Source organism: Cololabis saira, chromosome 19 (assembly GCF_033807715.1).
Source record: "Cololabis saira isolate AMF1-May2022 chromosome 19, fColSai1.1, whole genome shotgun sequence".
Lineage (NCBI taxonomy): Eukaryota > Metazoa > Chordata > Actinopteri > Beloniformes > Belonidae > Cololabis > Cololabis saira.
In genome coordinates this window covers 3,726,866-3,743,282 of record NC_084605.1, presented here as the reverse complement: position 1 = coordinate 3,743,282, position 16,417 = coordinate 3,726,866, and the positions used below count along the sequence as shown (strand labels likewise).

Below are 16,417 nucleotides of genomic sequence, written 5' to 3'. Positions count from 1 at the left end.
TAAAATATTATTTTTATTTTTCTCCTGCCTGGCCCTAGTCGGGCACGACTGAACCAACATACCGACAACCACCGACCAACATCCCAAATACACGTTTTATTAGTCTATTTATCCTTAAAAACGCGAGATGGGTTTGTTTTTATTGGCTTCAGGAGTTCTTACTAACTTGTTTATGACGTCACAACTCAAACTAGTTGATTATTTCATTTATATTCATGAGTCAAATGTCAAATATGTATGGAAGCCCCTTTCCGCCAGTAAAAGAAAAAAATAAGATGAAATTTTAGCCTTAAAAATAAGAATATCCCCACGGTGAGTCATAGTTATGACGTAAAAAGTCGAAATTATGAGATAGAAAGTCGAAATTATGAGATAGAAAGTCGAAATTGCGACATAAAAAGTCATAATTATGAGATATAGTCAAAATTATGAGATAGAAAGTTGAAATTATGAGATGGAAAGTCGAAATTATGAGATAGAAAGTCGAAATTATGAGATAGAAAGTCACAATTATGAGATAAAAAGTCATAATTATGATATAGTCAAAATTATGAAATAGAAAGTCATAATTATGAGATAGAAAGTCGAAATTGTGACATAAAAAGTCATAATTATGAGATATAGTCAAAATTATGAGATAGAAAGTCGAAATTATGAGATAAAAAGTCAAAATTATGAAATAGAAAGTCATAATTATGAGATAGAAAGTCGAAATTATGAGATAATGTTGAGATTAATGTCGAAGTGCAATTTCGAGAAAAAAGTTGAAATGTATTTCAACTTTATTCCTCGAAATTTCGACTGTATTCACGAAATTATGACTTTATAAACGAAGATTATGACTTTATAAACGAAGATTATGACTTTATGACATTATGACTTTATTCTCATAATATTATGACTTTATTCTCGTGATTTCCCTTTTTCTTTTTGTCTTAGTTTGGCCCTAATACTCCTAATCCGTCGTAGTAGCGAGCCTCCCAGAGACTTCAAGGGATGAACGTTTTTATGTTTTATGCTTATGTCAGAGGAAGCGCAGAACGGAGGAGGGACTGTCCAGATTGAGCGGTCCTGAGCTAGCGGTCCTTAAACTTAATTTATTTATATAGCACTTTTCATGCAGGTAAAGTGCAACACAAAGTCCTGAGCTAGCGGTCCCTCACCATGGAGGAGGGACCAGGAAACGTTCCCAGAACTCCGTCCCAGCAGAGATCCGGAGAACCGGAGTGTGTCGCACAGAAAAGACCCCGAAGGAGGAAGAAGGTACAAGTACAATCTCAGTTAGTGATGCACCGAAATGAAAATTTGTGGCCGAAACCGAAACCGAAAATAATAATAAACACTTGCCCGAATACCGAACATGGTTCTTCAGCAGTTTTTCATTTATTTTGCCAATTTTTTCACCATTGCATAAATCAAATACATTTGATTTAGGCTTTTCAAAGAAAAAAATCTTTTACAAAATTACAAGGTAGAAAATATTTATTGAACATAAAAAAATGAAATTTTTTTAATTCCAGCATTATGTTGTTTTGGTTCCACCTCCTGGTGAATGTTAGGTAAAATTCTTATGTGGTTACTTTTTGGTTGGCCAAAGATTTATGTTTGTGGTGCAACAGTTACGGAGCGGCCATTCTATTTCCTTATTTTACAACGCCGTTATTAATTGTTCGTTTTTTTTTCCCACTTATTCCACCGAACACCGAAAATGTTTTTTTGCCATTTTCGGCCGAACAATTTCGGTTACCGAACAATCGGTGCATCACTAATCTCAGTGACAAGTTTTACTGTAGTATTACAAACAAGTTCCCGTGAAAATCATGTCCATGTGTTTCCTAGCAACAAGGTCCTGGAGATCCAACCGCAAACGTTGAAGACTCGGAGAGACGGACGAGAAGGAGGAGACGTCCAAGAAAAAAGACGAGTGTCTCAAACGCTGAAGAAGGTGTGGAAGTGACCAATGAGGTTCCAGGAAAGGAGGAGGATGAGCTGGCGGGAACGACGAGTAGCCAAACGCAGACTGGTGCGTCTCCGGTGACACCGCCGGACCCCCAGGCCGCGATGGAAGACGGCGACGCCGGCGTCGACGGGCGGCACCAGAGGGGTACCAGGACCGCGCAATATCTTCACATTGTGTTGCATTATTTTCAAAAATTACACTTTTCTATTCAAAGTTTTATTCTCTTCATAATGTCAGGTTTAACCAAAGTAATTAATCATTCCGTTTTCCTGGAAATGTTGTGAAAATTCCCCCAAAACTAATGTACAATTGTTAAAAAGGGCATAAATCTTCACATTTTGGTGCATTATTTTCTAAAATTACACATTTCTATTTAAAGTTTTACTCTCTTTATTAAGGAAAAGTATTAGGGCCAGGCAGGAGAAAAATAAAAATAATATTTTAGAGGAGGAAGGTTTTTTTTTTCATCATGCACTTCGAGAAAAAAGTCTAAATGTCGAGAAAAAAGTCTAAATGTCGAGAAAAAAGTTGAAATGTCGAGAAAAAAAGTTGAAATTTCAAGAAAAAAGTCGAAGTCTCGTGAAAAAAGTCGAAATGTTGTGAAAAAAGGTGAAATTTTCGACTTTATTCTCGAAATTGTATTTCAACATTAATTTCCACTTTTTTCTCAATATTTCCACTTTTTTCTTGAGGTGCATAATGAAAAAAAAATCTTCCTCCTCTAAAATATTATCTTTATTTTTCTCCTGCCTGGCCCTAGTCGGGCACCAGAAGGGTACCAGGACCGCGCAACATCTTCACATTTTGTTGCATTATTTTCAAATATTACACATTTCTATTCAAAGTTGTACTCTCTTTATAATGTCAGGTTTAACCAAAGTAATTCTACATAACTCTGTTTTCCTGGAAATATTGTAAAACTAATGTACAATTGTTAAAAAGTGCATAAATCTTCACATTTTGGTGCATTATTTTCAAAAATTACACATTTCTAATTAAAGTTTTACTCTCTTTATTATGGAAGATTATTAGGGCCAGGCAGGACAAAAATAATAATAATATTTTAGAGGAGGAAGATTTTTTTTTCATTACGCACTTCAAGAAAAAAGTCGAAATGTAGAGAAAAAAGTTAAAATTCCGAGAAAAAAGTCGAAATGTTGAGAAAAAAGTCGAAATGTTGAGGAAAAAAGCAAAAAATTTCGTGAATAAAGTTGAAATGTGAAAAAAGGTGACATTTTCGACTTTATTCTCGACATTTCGACTTTTTTCTCGAAGAGCACAATAAAAAAAAAAAATTTTCCTCCTCTAAAACATTATCTTTATTTTTCTCTGGCGTGGCCCTAGTCGGGCACCAGCAGGGTACCAGGACCGCGGACTCTCAGACTCAAACCAGGAAGCTCAAAGGCAGTAACAGATTTACGCAGACGCCAGTCGTTCTTCGGAGGGACCAGGAAACCCAGACGGACCAGGAAACCCAGACGGACGAGTTTCCACGGCAACGAGACGACGCCGGCGTTAAGAAGGTCAAGGACGAGGACAAACGTGCGTCTGAACCTGAGCCGCAACACGACGACGCCGGCGTTGAGAAGGTTCCAGCAGGCGCTGACGAGGACAAACCTGAGCCGCAACACAATGGCGCTAATCAAACGCCACCGCGGCAAAACCAAGAGGCAGGCGAGGCCGACGCCCCGTCAGGGTCAAAGGTGGAAGGGGGCGGGGCTCCGTCCGCCGGGGTACCAGAACAACCAAAACCACCAGAACCGCCGTCCGCCGGGGTACCAGAACCACCAAAACCACCAGAACCGCCGTCCGCCGGGGTACCAGAACCACCAAAACCACCAGAACCGCCGTCCTACGCCAAGGTCGCTTCTGGAGGGATTAAACAGTCCAAGTCGGCCACGCCCACAGAAACAGCTGGCCACGCCCACAATACACGGTAAGCCTGAAATCAATAGCCCTTTGTTGAAAAAAATCAATTTTTCAATTCTAATATTAATTCCTATAAATCGATTCGTATGTTTAAAGATCGATTTTTTTTTTTTCATCATTACATTACAACTTTTGGTATTTTCTTTTGTTTATGCCCAAAAAAGGAATGTTTTGTTGGACACGAGAATAATTGGTGCCATGTTTTTGCCTTTAAATATGTTAAATATGTTATAAGGTATGAAAACATTAAAGTTTTCTTTTTATAATTAAAAAAAAAAAAAAATGAAAAATGAAAAAAAAAAAAAAAAAAAAAAATATATATATATATATATATATATATATATATATATATATATATATATATATATATATATATATATATTTATAAATATGAATAAAATAAATATATATGATATATATTAAAAATGCATATATGCTTTAGGTTTTTACCAACTTGGTATTAACCATCAATATATATGAAGAAACATTAAAGTTTTCAGTTATAATTGCATAAATTGTCTATTTTTCATTACTTTATATACTATAAAAACCGAAAAAATTCAAAAATGGAAAAAATAAAATAATGTTTTGTTGGACACAAGAATAACTGGCGCCATGTTTTTGCCCTTAAATATGTTTAAAGGTATGAAACCATTAAAGATTTCAGTTATAATTGTTGAATCTCAATACAATACTAGTATTAATATGTTGCAGAACTACAGTCATATAATTAGAGTTTAGAGTTTATTAATTTAGCACAATTAGATGCATGAAGCACTGCGCAAGGAGGGAACGAAGTTCTATAGCGAACTTATACAAGGTTCCACCCCTGTCAAAAAAACAAAACAAAGGACAAGCAGACAGCATGCATGAGCTAAACAACAACAAAAGACAAAGATCAATAGCAACAGGAATTCAAGTACTTGAAACAACTAATAGTAAAAAAACACAAAGAAAGAACAAAAAATGTGACAAAAGCAGAACAATGAGAAAGAATATATAATTAAAGGTCGATAAAATTAAAGGTCGAGTAGAGAAAGTAAATTAGGTTCCTGGGGAAAGTAAAAATTCCTTTAGGTTTTTTTTGAAAATGCATTGGGAGGAGGTGGACCTCAGTGAAGAGTTTAAGTCAGACCAGAGCTTGGGGCCTCTATAAGTAATGTTGAATTGGTGACTTGAGGTTCAGGAGGACGGTATAGATAAGCTATTGTTACTAAACCTTGTTTGATATGAGTGAAAGTCTGTTGTCAGAATAAAGAAATTGTGAAAAGTAATAGGCAGATCTTGTTTCCTGTATATAAACTTATGAATAAAAAGGCATGTTTGATAGGCATTCACCTTATCAATAGGTAAGAGTCGATACTTCAGAAAAAGAGGCGCTGATGGCGCATATCTAGAGGAGTGGGAGATCAATCTCAGAAACCTCTTCTGCAATAAGAGTAGTTTTCTTAGATGAGTCGGATAATTAGCTGCCCAAACAATGTTACAATAATTTAAATGAGGGAACAAGAAACTATAATATAGGGTTAAGTAAGCTGAGGAATGAATTAAAGGGAGAACTTTCCTCAAAATGCCTAGCATCTTCATGGATCTTTTGGAGACGAGATCAATATGATTACACCAGTTGAGGTGTTCATCTAGAATAACCCCCAGAAATTTGGTTGAATTGACTTGAAGGATTTCATTACCATTTATTAGAATTTTGGCTAACTCCTTGGGATAGAACTTATTAATGTTACAAAAGACCATGAAGTTGCATTTATTGACATTGAGGGTCAGTTTGTTAAGTTGGAACCAGTGGGCAATTGAAGAAAGTTCATCATTTGCACATTTAATCAGAGTGGGAAAGTCCTCATGAACAGCGATGAGATTAGTGTCATCTGCGAACAGGACAGGAAGAAATGTTTTACACATCATAGGCATATCATTGATATAAATTAAGAATAGCAAGGGACCCAAGATTGAGCCTTGGGGTACACCAAACAAGATTTTAGATTTTTTAGAAGAAAAGTCATTAAGATGGACAAATTGTTCTCTATTGGTCAGATAGTTTTTGAACCAGTTAAGGGCGGTTCCCGCCACACCATACCTGTAGAGCTTAGAGATAAGAATGTTGTGATCTACCGTATCGAAAGCTTTACTTAAATCCAGGAAAATTCCTAAGGCAAATTTTTTATCATCAAGAGCGTTGGAAATATTATTTACAAGCTGGAGGAGTGCATGTTCTGTGGAATATTTTTTTCGGAAACCATATTGGTGTTTATATAATATATTGTTAATTTCAAAATGTTGAGATATTCTATGAAAGACCAGCTTTTCCAGAATTTTAGATATACAGGGAAGAATAGATATTGGTCGATAATTTCCGAATTCATTAGTGTCACCCGATTTAAAAATCGGGACGACTTTTGCAATTTTTAATTCCTGGGGAATGATTCCAGATTGAAAGGATAATGAAAAGATATGGGTAAGAGGTGGTAGTATAAAATCAATGGTCTCTTTGATGAGGGCAGACTTAATGCCATCATGCCCAGCCGCCGAGTTCTTTAATGCCATGATAATACTATGGACTTCCTGAGGATTCGGGGGATCCAGGTTTAAGAGTGGGGGAAACTGCCCTTTAATTAGGCCACAGGGATTCCCATCAGCTGCCTTAATACAAGATGCCAGATTGAAACCAACATTAACAAAGAAATCATTGAACCCATCAGCCACTTCATTTGGGTTGAAAAGAGTGCCTTCCTTCCCCTTCATCTCTGTAGGTGTGGCTAGAGGTGATTTCCTACGATTTCATAGGTGGTTAATGAGGTTCCATGTTGACTTGGGGTCATTTGAGGCAATATTAAATTTATCAGCATAATATTTTTTCTTAGTTTTCCTTACTAAAGCTGTAAATCGATTTCTGTATTGCTTATAGATTTCTATATTAGTAGGAGAAGGATTTATGATTGATTTTCTATAGAGTTTGTTTTTTTTTCGAGAGAATTTCTTCAGATCTTCTGTGATCCAGGGCTTCCCCTTGGAGGATTTTTTGTTAGAATTCATATTTATCAGAGGGAAAGATGCCTCTATAGCCACATTCATGAGTGTTAAAAATGAGTGATAGGCTTCATTGACATCGTCCGACCTTAAAACCTCATCCCATGAGATGGAACTGATGACTAACTTAAAGGATTCATGCAACAGCTGAAAAAACAGTTAAACACTAACCCAAATCAATATCGGAATTGAATCGAATCAAATCTTGATAATCGATTCTGAATCTTAAGAATCGATTCTTGACATTTGAATGGATCCCCAGCCGTGCTTGTAAAAGGGGCTGAACCTGATCAATAAATCCTGTCTTTGTTGTTCCACAGAAGTCAGAGTTCCAGCTCCACCTTCAGCATCCACATCTACGCCGTCCTGGACAGGAAGTTCAAGTTTCGGCAGGAACACGACACCCTGGCGCTGTTTTATGAAGGCGGAAATCAAGACTTTGAAATAACACACTTTGTGTGAGTATTAATAACATTTACGTTTCTGTCAACTCTAACTATCGTAATATAAGAGAGCAGCGATCTGCTTTTATTTATTCACTAAACACGAGTTATACAATTTTGACTCTAAAATATTATATGGTTGGACCATAAAACTCCCAAATACGGGTCCCTCGTTTGGCTCATCTGGGGGTCGGAACGTTGGCGGGTCACTCGCTAAACTACGACACATCCAAACAAATACAGCGGACTATTATAGTCTTGTTCTATAGCTGCAACTATGACTACTGACTCTAACACACTAGAGTTTACACTACCTAGAGATTTACCAACACCAGCTAGAGGTTTACTAAACACTAACTATAGGCTTTACTAAACAGAAAGGTTTTAAGTTTAGTTTTAAAGGTGGAGGTGGTGTCAGCCTCCTTAACCCAGATTGGAAGTTGGTTCCATAGTAATGGTGCCTGATAGCAGAACGCCCGCCCTCCAAATCTACATTTAGATACTCTAGGAACTACGAGTAAACCTGCACCCTGGGAGCGGATAGCTCTGCCAGGAACATAAGGCACTATCAGGTCTTGTAAATACTGCGGAGCTAAGCTGTTTTGGGCTTTATATGCAAGTAATAAAATTACCAGCAAATTTACCCTGTTAATACCAAATGAGTTGGTATTAACACATCAGTCAGTCAGGAACTTTGTCATATGGCATTCCCGTGGTTCAAGTCTGTGGTGAGGCCAGTTCAAAGGTGTGGGCCCTGCAGGGGGTGGAAGCTGGGGCTTCACGTCAGCAACGGTGTCACAATGCCTCAACAAGCTTGATCGTTGTTTGTACAATAATCCCTATTTCCTGTGTAGTGGAGTACAGAAGCTCGGGTACCTGGTTGAAGCAAGACTTGACATCGAGGAAAGCATGAGAGGCTATTCCGTACACTACTGGTACGGTGTGAAACAAAAAAATAAAGAGGTTTCTGCAAGTGCTTGGAGATTCCTTCAGATCCCACTGGACAAGAACATCAAAGGTAAACAGCTCCATCGTCTGGAAAGATGATCACTGTTGGCTCGCATGAACTGACCCCAGATCTATGTTTCATCCAGAGCTGCACGTGTACGAGGGCTTCATTTCCTGTCAAGATACTTTTTGGGGTAGGACCTTCCAAGCGGTTGGTTTTGCGAGATCTAAAGGTGCGGAGGTTTCCGACGCCTGGCAGAGTTCAGCCGAGTTTCTGCTGAAGAGAATCTTCCAGGATTGGACCCCAACAGACAAGCAGAGCAGCGAGAAACTGATTCAGAACCTGGAGTCTTTTATCAGGAGCTTCCGTTCCAACCGGATTAGATACCTGGACAATTCACAACCTCCCGATATCAATGTTGGTCATGTTGATAATCTTTCAAATCTAATCATTCATGATAGCTGGGAGGGAATATGTCAAAAATCATAAAGATTGTGCACCTGGTGACAAGTTTTTAATATTTAGCTTGGTGGTACAGGATGGACATAAGGTTTTCAAAAACCACCGCAAACAAATGGTGACGCCCCCTAGTGGCCGGTTTGCAGAAAATTCAAAATGGCTCCCGCCGAAAAGACCAAAGGTCAGATCTCAGCTTCTCTTAGTCCTAGATCAGGGGTCGCCAACCCGCAGCTCTAGAGCCGTATGCAGTTCTTTAGCGCCGCCCTGGTGGCTCCTGGAGCTTTTTAAAAATGTTTGACCTTTTTTTTCCTTTTTTTCTTCTTTTTTTTCTATTATTCCTTTTTTTCTTTTTTCTTCTTTTTTCCTTTTTTTCTCTTTTTTTCTTCCTTTTTCCTTTCCTTTTTAATCTTGATTTTTCAACTTTTTTCTGGACATTTTAACTTTTTTCTGGACATTTTAACTTTTTTTCTGGACATTTCGACTTTTTTATCGACATTTCGACTTTTTTCTCGACATTTCAACTTTTTTCTCAACATTCGACTTTTTTCAAGTCAAAATTTCTAGAAAAAAAGTTGAAATGTCGAGATTAAAAAGGAAAGGAAAAAGGAAGAAAAAAAGAGAAAAAAAGGAAGAAAGAAGAAAAAGGAAAAAAAGGCCAGAGCGGGAGCCATTTTGAATTTTCTGCAAACCACTAGCCACTAGGGGGCCGTCCATATTTCTTTGCGGTGGTTTTTGAAAACCTTATATCCATATCTAACACCATGCCAAATATCAAAAGTGCACGATTTTCACGAATTCCCTCCCAGCTATTGAGTTTCTCAACCACCAGAATTATCTCCGCTAACAACAGATGTTTCTTTGACAGGTGTCTGGGCTGATTTCAGAGCATCTGCTTCATATTCTGAAAGGAGAGCCGAAAGAAAACGTCCCTGACGGCTGCAAGAGCGCCGGCACTCTCGTTCTGGGCCTGTCGGTGTTCCTGCTCACCAGAAAGTTCAGGATCGAGCTCGGAGTCGACGACTGGGCCAACATGTGTCGGCTCGTGTCGTCGGACGAGGCGATGAAAGAGCAAAACCTGCAGGAGCTGCGATCCACTTTCACCGCTCCACAGTTGTAAGTTCTTTAGGGTTTTCTTTACTTTTGGGAAGCAGGGGGTGCAGGCAAGAACCGTCCGAAAAAATGTGGAAAAACTACGGTATTAGGTATAGACATTTGTGGATTGAGGCAAGTCAGGGGAGTCTCAAAATCACACACAAATCCAGCGAAGTCCACAGACCAAAAACCGTTTGTAAACCAGGTTATATCTGTGTTTGCATCAGAAATACATTTGTATCTTGTCCTATGCAGGTGTGAATTGTCCTGTGCATTTGCGAATCATCCCGTGCGTTTGTGAATCTTGTCCTGTGCGTTTGTGAATCTTTTCCTGTGCATATGTGACTCTTGTCCTGTGCATATGTGATTCTTGTCCTGTGTGTTTGTGACTCTTTTCCTGTGCATATGTGACTCTTGTCCTGTGTGTTTGTGACTCTTGTCCTGTGCATTTGTGACTCTTGTCCTGTGTGTTTGTGAATCTTGTCCTGTGCGTTTGTGAATCTTTTCCTGTGCATTTGTGAATCTTGTCCTGTGCATTTGTGAATCTTTTCCTGTGCATTTGTGAATCTTGTCCTGTGCGTTTGTGGATCGGCGTGTGCATTTGTCACTTTTGACACTGTTGTAGTTCCATACATATCAATCATTTCCTGAAATTTTCTAGTTGAATCTTTGCAATTGTTCCCAGTTTTTGTATTTGTGACTCGGATCATGACGTGGTTGGTGATTCATCTTAGTGCTGGGCGGTATACCGGTTCATACCGAATACCGGTGTTTATTTTTCTTATGATATGAATTTTTCATATACCGTAATACCGGTGAGTAGCGCACACAACGTTGGGAGCGCCGCGCAGCGCGGCGGAACGCAGCGCCGCTGGACCCTGTTTGTGAGGGGACTGTTTAGCCAGTGAACAGTGAGCAGAGCTGGCAGGGAAAAGTCAACAGTGCCGCGTGTCCGCGTGTAATCTAAATCTACCATGGCCTCAGCGTTAGGGCTCGGCCATGTGAGGCTTTATAAATATATGGGCTTTATAAATGTATTAAATATATGAGCGCGGAGTCGGCGAGGAGCTGCGCACGGCGCCGAGCACGAGCCGGGCGCACAGTGAGTCGCGCTGTGAAGCCTGATTTATGGTTCCACGTTAAATCAACGCGGAGCTTTCGCCGCTGGGATTTTTGAGTTATTTATGAAGAAGTTCTGAGTTCCCTCTGAGCAGTACTCGAGTTGAGGGGGGATGAGGGGTGATGTGATGGCACCCTCCCCCCTGAAATAAAAACGGTCCAAATCATCCCCCCCTGAAATAAAAACGGTCCAAATCATCCCCAGAGTAAAACTGCCATCCCTCCTTTCCATCCCTTATGTCCTTTCATCAATGAATGTGGTTTTACTGATATTTCAACATTTAGAGTCATCACCAGAAAAATAACACCAGAAAAATAACTTATTTGACCATTTTCACATTGAAATTTCACTTGAAATAAGTAGGAAAATCTGCCAGTGGGACAAGATTTATCTTCTCATTACAAGCAAAAAAATCTTGTTCCACTGGCAGATTTTTCTACTTATTTCAAGTGAAAATCTACTTGAAAACAGACTGATTTATTGCTTGTGTAGTTGAAAAAATACATGAGAAAAGGACCTTGAAAAAAATAATCGCATTGTAAACGGCATCATTTTGTGAGGCCATGCAAATCTGTATTTATACTAGTGTGGACATTAATGTTTTTCTACAATATTTCGTCCTCATTACAGTAAAATAGGCCATTCTAAGTCAATTTACTGCAGCAATTCCTTTCCAAATCATTAGAAAATGTGGTTAACATCCAGTTGTGCATGAAAAAAAAAATACCGTGATATACCGTGAAACCGATATAATTTTGAAAAATACCGTGATATAATTTTTTGGTCATACCGCCCAGCACTAATTCATCTCAGTAATCCAGAAATGTGATGTGTAATTAGGGCCCGAGCACTGACAGTGCGAAGGCCCTATTGTATCCGTAGGAATTTTTTTTCTCGTTTTTTTATTTTATTTTTTTTATTTTTCCGACGAAACGTTTTGCCCCATAAACATGCCCAAAAAGTCACCAAATTTTGCACGCAAGCCAGGCCTGGCGAAACGGAACAGGAAGTCGGCCATTTTTAATTAATCATGTAATTTTGGCGCAATTTATGCCATTTTCACGTGTCGTACTTTAACAAACTCCTCCTAGCAGGATCCTCCGTTCGTCATAAAACTCACTCGGGAGACACAAAAGACGTTAACGAAGAAAGGTTTTAGTGAAATGGCGTGGCCGTGGCGCCGCGTCAAACTTCACCGTTAAACGGGAAGTGATACTAGTAGCTGATTGGTCCATATTTGATAGATCCTATTTTCTGCTATAACTTTTGAACGGTTTGACGTAAAGAGTAATGGGTGGTGTCATCGGACTCGGTATGGAGTACTTGACCTTCATTGGCCTAAATTAGCCCCACGCCTTCTTCTGATTGGTCGATATTTGATAGTTCCTATTTTCTGGCATAACTTTTTTCCCCCTAAACATGCCCCAAAAGTCACCAAGCCAGGCCTGGTGAAAAATGTGATATTTCATGGTTTGCATTAATGGGCGTGGCCTAATGACTCAACAGCGCCCCCTAGAAAACTTTGTGCCTCAAGCCCCACAATACGGTTTGACGTACATGCACGAAAATCGGTACACACCTGTATCATGTCGCAACTTAAAAAAAAGTCTCTTGGCGCCGAAACCGAACAGGAAGTCGGCCATTTTCAATTACCGGTAATCGTGTAATTTTGGCGCAATTTATGCCATTTCTTCGGCCGTTAATACGGCCCGAACCGTAATGTGCACCCAGGTGTGTTATACATCAAAACGTGCGTCTCCATCCTGCGACAACGCGCATTACTTTTCTCAGTCAAAAGCGTTACCGTGGCGACGCTAGACGCCAAAAAGCGCGCCCCCCTTCATCTGATTGGTCCGTATCTGATAGTTCCTGTTTTCGGCTATAACTTTTGAACGGGTTGTGATACAGACACGTGGGTGGTGTCATCTGATTTGGTTTTGAGTCCTTGACCATAATTGGTGCAAATTAGCCCCACGCCTTCTTTTGATTGGTCGATATTTGATAGTTCCTTTTTTCTGCCATAACTTTTGAATGGTTTGACATAGAGTGTCATGGGTCATGTCATCGGACTCGGTTTTGAGTCTTTGACCTTTGTTGGTGAAAATGTCGGCAGGTAATACGGCCCGAACCGTAACGTGCACCCAGGTGTGTTATACATCAAAATATGCGTCTCCATCCTGCGACGTTGGGCATTACTTTTCTCAGTCAAAAGCGTTACCGTGGCGACGATAGACGCCAAAAAGCGCGCCCCCCCTTCATCTGATTGGTCCATATTTGATAGTTCCTACTTTCTGCCATAACTTTTGACATAAAGATTCATGGTGGTGTCATCGGACTCGGTTTTGAGTCCTTGACCTTAATTGGTGAAAATTGCACGCGCGAGGGCCCGTTCATCACTGCTTGCAGCTTTAATTTGTTGTTGTGTTTATCCAGCATCGTGTTGGGTCTGGTGAACCAGTGCTCCCAGTTCCTGGTGGTGGAGCTGGTCCTGCTGCTCCCCCTGTTCTTCAGACTCACCAGTCCTGGAGCCGACGCAGCAAAGCTCGGGCCGGTTGTGGAGGAGGACGACTGGTCGGGACTCGCTCGTGTCAATTACACCAGATTCAGGGAGAACCTGCAGTCCTGCCCCGAGAAGAGAAGGTGAGGCTGTTACCATGGCAACCATGGTTACCATGGCAACCATGGTTAATGTTGGGTCCCTAAATCAACATCACATAAATTCATAATCAAGGAAAGACACAGAGACTGTTAGAATGATTTTTAAGGCCTTCTGCAGAAGGGAAGCAAAGTCTGAGCTTGCAGAGCAACATGGCCCTCTTGGATGCTCTCGACAAATGCTTCGCTGGCTCCTCCTCTGCATCAACTTTTTATTGAGAATGGGAAACAGGAAATTACCATATTAGGAACAGTGAACAGTGAATGGACAATTGGACGAAAACAGGAAACAGACGGAGGTAACAGACATCGGGGTTAAAAAGGTCACACATGTGACATTTTCAGTTAAAGAGGCTTGTTATGAAGAAACAAACAGACATCTTTAGCTTAAAGTCTTTAAAAAAACACAAAGGTCAAGGGGTCAAATGCCCTCCTGACTAAGACAGGAACTCTATGGTGGTAACAGATGGTCCAACTAACCCTTAGCTAACCTTAAAGACAATGAGACAGCTGTTAACAGAGCATGTGACAGGCATGTGGAAAACAGGCAGTTTTCTAAGCTGACCTACCGTAATAAACCTGATTCTGATTCTGATAGTTTATAAGGACAAAACTAGTTCAAAAGTTTGATTAACCTGACAATTAACATGGCACCCCAACCTCTTATTCATCTGCTTGTTTCTTTCTGGACTCTACTGCCCTTACTTTTTAACAACTGGTGCTTTTTATTATTCTACCTCTTTTCTTATCATTTTATTTCATTTTATTTGTTATTTACTGTTTAAAAGAAAAGAAAAAAGTTGAAATGCAGAGAAAAAAGTCAAAATGTCAAGATTAATGTTGAAGTACAATTTCAAGAATAAAGTCGAAATTTCGCCTTTTTTCTCGACATTTCGACTTTTTTCTCGAAATTGTATTTCAACATTAATCTCAACATTTTGACTTTTAAAAAAAAAATCTTCCCCTCTCAAATATTTTTTCTCCTTCATGGCCCTAATACTCTTTCGTACTTGTGCCTTTTATTATTTTACCTCTTTTCTTATCATTTTATTTCATTTTATTTGTTATATAAGTGTACTCTTAAATTAAATACTTGTGCTTTTTGAAAACCGCGCAAAGCTATGGATAAGCTCTGAATGCAGACATTGTGACGTAGAATTGTCAAATGGGTTTAATTCACTGTACAGTGTTACAGATTACTTTTGTAATCCTGTATTTAACCCGGTCTTTGAGTCAATATCACTATAAAGTGCCTTTGAGACATTGTAATTTGTACTCTGTACTCTACTGCCCTTACTTTTTAACAACTTGTGCTTTTAATTATTTTACCTCTTTTCTTATCATTTAATTTGTTAATTGTGTCTTGCTGCTTTTAATTTTTATTATTTTACCTCTTTTCTTATCATTTTATTTTATTTTATTTGTTATTTATTGTTTAATTGTGTCTGGCCGCTTTTAACCCTTGTGTTGTTTTCGGGTCAAGGGAGGGGGAAGAGAAGAAGGGAGAAAGAAAGAAAGAAAGAAAGAAAGAAAGAAAGAAAGAAAGAAAGAAAGAAAGAAAGAAAGAAAGAAAGAAAGAAAGAAAGAAAGAAAGAAAGAAAGAAAGAAAGAAAGAAAGAAAGAAAGAAAGAAAGAAAGAAAGAAAGAAGAATGGGAGGGAGGGAGGGTGGGAAAAAAGAAGGAGAGAGCAAGAGGAAAGAAGGAAAGAAGGGAAAAAAGAAGGAAGGAAGGAAGGAAAGGAGAAAAGAGGAAGGGAGAAGTAAGGAGAGAGAGCAGGAGGAATGAAGGAAGGAAGGAAGGAAGGGAAAAAAGAAGGAAGGAAGGAAGGAAGAAAGGAAGGAAGGAAGGAAATTAGAAAAAGAGGAAGCGAATAATGAAGGAGAGAGCAGGAGGAAAGAAGAAAGGAAGGGAAAAAAGAAGGAAGGAAGGAAGGAAGGGAGGGAGGGAGGGAGGGAGGGAGGAAGGAAGGAAGGGAGAAAATAGGAAGGGAGAAGGAAGGAGAGAGCAGGAGGAAAGAAGGAACAGGAGAATTAGGTCATTTTGACCCAAAGACAGTACGAGGGTTGACGTTGATGTAAAGCTCTTTGTGTTGAATCGTGCTGCACTAATAAACTTCTCTTTCTGCAGGAGGATGTTTTCTCTGATGAAGGAACATTTATCTGCGGCTGCAGAGAATCCTCAGCTCCTCGTCAGCTGGTTATCTCTCGTCGCGTTTGAGGATCTTTCTGAGTTTTCAGAGTTGACAGAAGTTTCCTCCGAACACGTGATCCAGAGTCTGTTGTACCGACTGAGAAGATGTGCAGAAGAAACGGACTTGAAAAGAACCGGAGAGGATGTGAAGGTTTGTGGAGCCGCATTTTGTAATAAACGTCCAAAATGTAATAACTTTGTCATTTCATTTTGTAATAAACTGCCCCAACACATTTTGTAATACATTTTGCCACATTATGTAATAAGTTATTACATTTTGTTATTACAGATTATTAAATGAAACTTTTTTATTGTAGCTCCCTATAATGTAATAATTTCCTGAAAATGTAATAACGCCAACATTTTGTATAAAATTTGCATTTAACTCAATCGAAAATGTAATAGAACCCAATAATGTAAGAACTTCACCAATAATGTAATAAAATATCCTGACTGATATTGTAATAACATTTTTACCAATAATGTAATACCTTATTACATTATTGGAAATTTATTACATGGTATTCAAAGTCTTCAATTGAACCCAATAGTCATTCTGATGTTTCAAATCCAGCGTATAA

General features: G+C 39.1%; 1 protein-coding gene across 1 annotated transcript in view; it reads left to right on the top strand.

Moving 5' to 3' along the window:
- Window positions 1-16,417, top strand: part of rnf213b (ring finger protein 213b) — a 106,857-nt gene that overhangs the window by 932 nt on the left and 89,508 nt on the right. Inside the window, exons 2-10 of the mRNA XM_061709148.1 lie at window positions 1,124-1,263; window positions 1,840-2,104; window positions 3,305-3,896; window positions 7,249-7,386; window positions 8,226-8,389; window positions 8,466-8,737; window positions 9,645-9,892; window positions 13,425-13,631; window positions 15,774-15,987. Of these exons, the coding sequence (XP_061565132.1) occupies window positions 1,165-1,263; window positions 1,840-2,104; window positions 3,305-3,896; window positions 7,249-7,386; window positions 8,226-8,389; window positions 8,466-8,737; window positions 9,645-9,892; window positions 13,425-13,631; window positions 15,774-15,987 (2,199 nt within the window). The 5' untranslated portion in view covers window positions 1,124-1,164. The remainder of the gene's footprint in view (window positions 1-1,123; window positions 1,264-1,839; window positions 2,105-3,304; window positions 3,897-7,248; window positions 7,387-8,225; window positions 8,390-8,465; window positions 8,738-9,644; window positions 9,893-13,424; window positions 13,632-15,773; window positions 15,988-16,417) is intronic.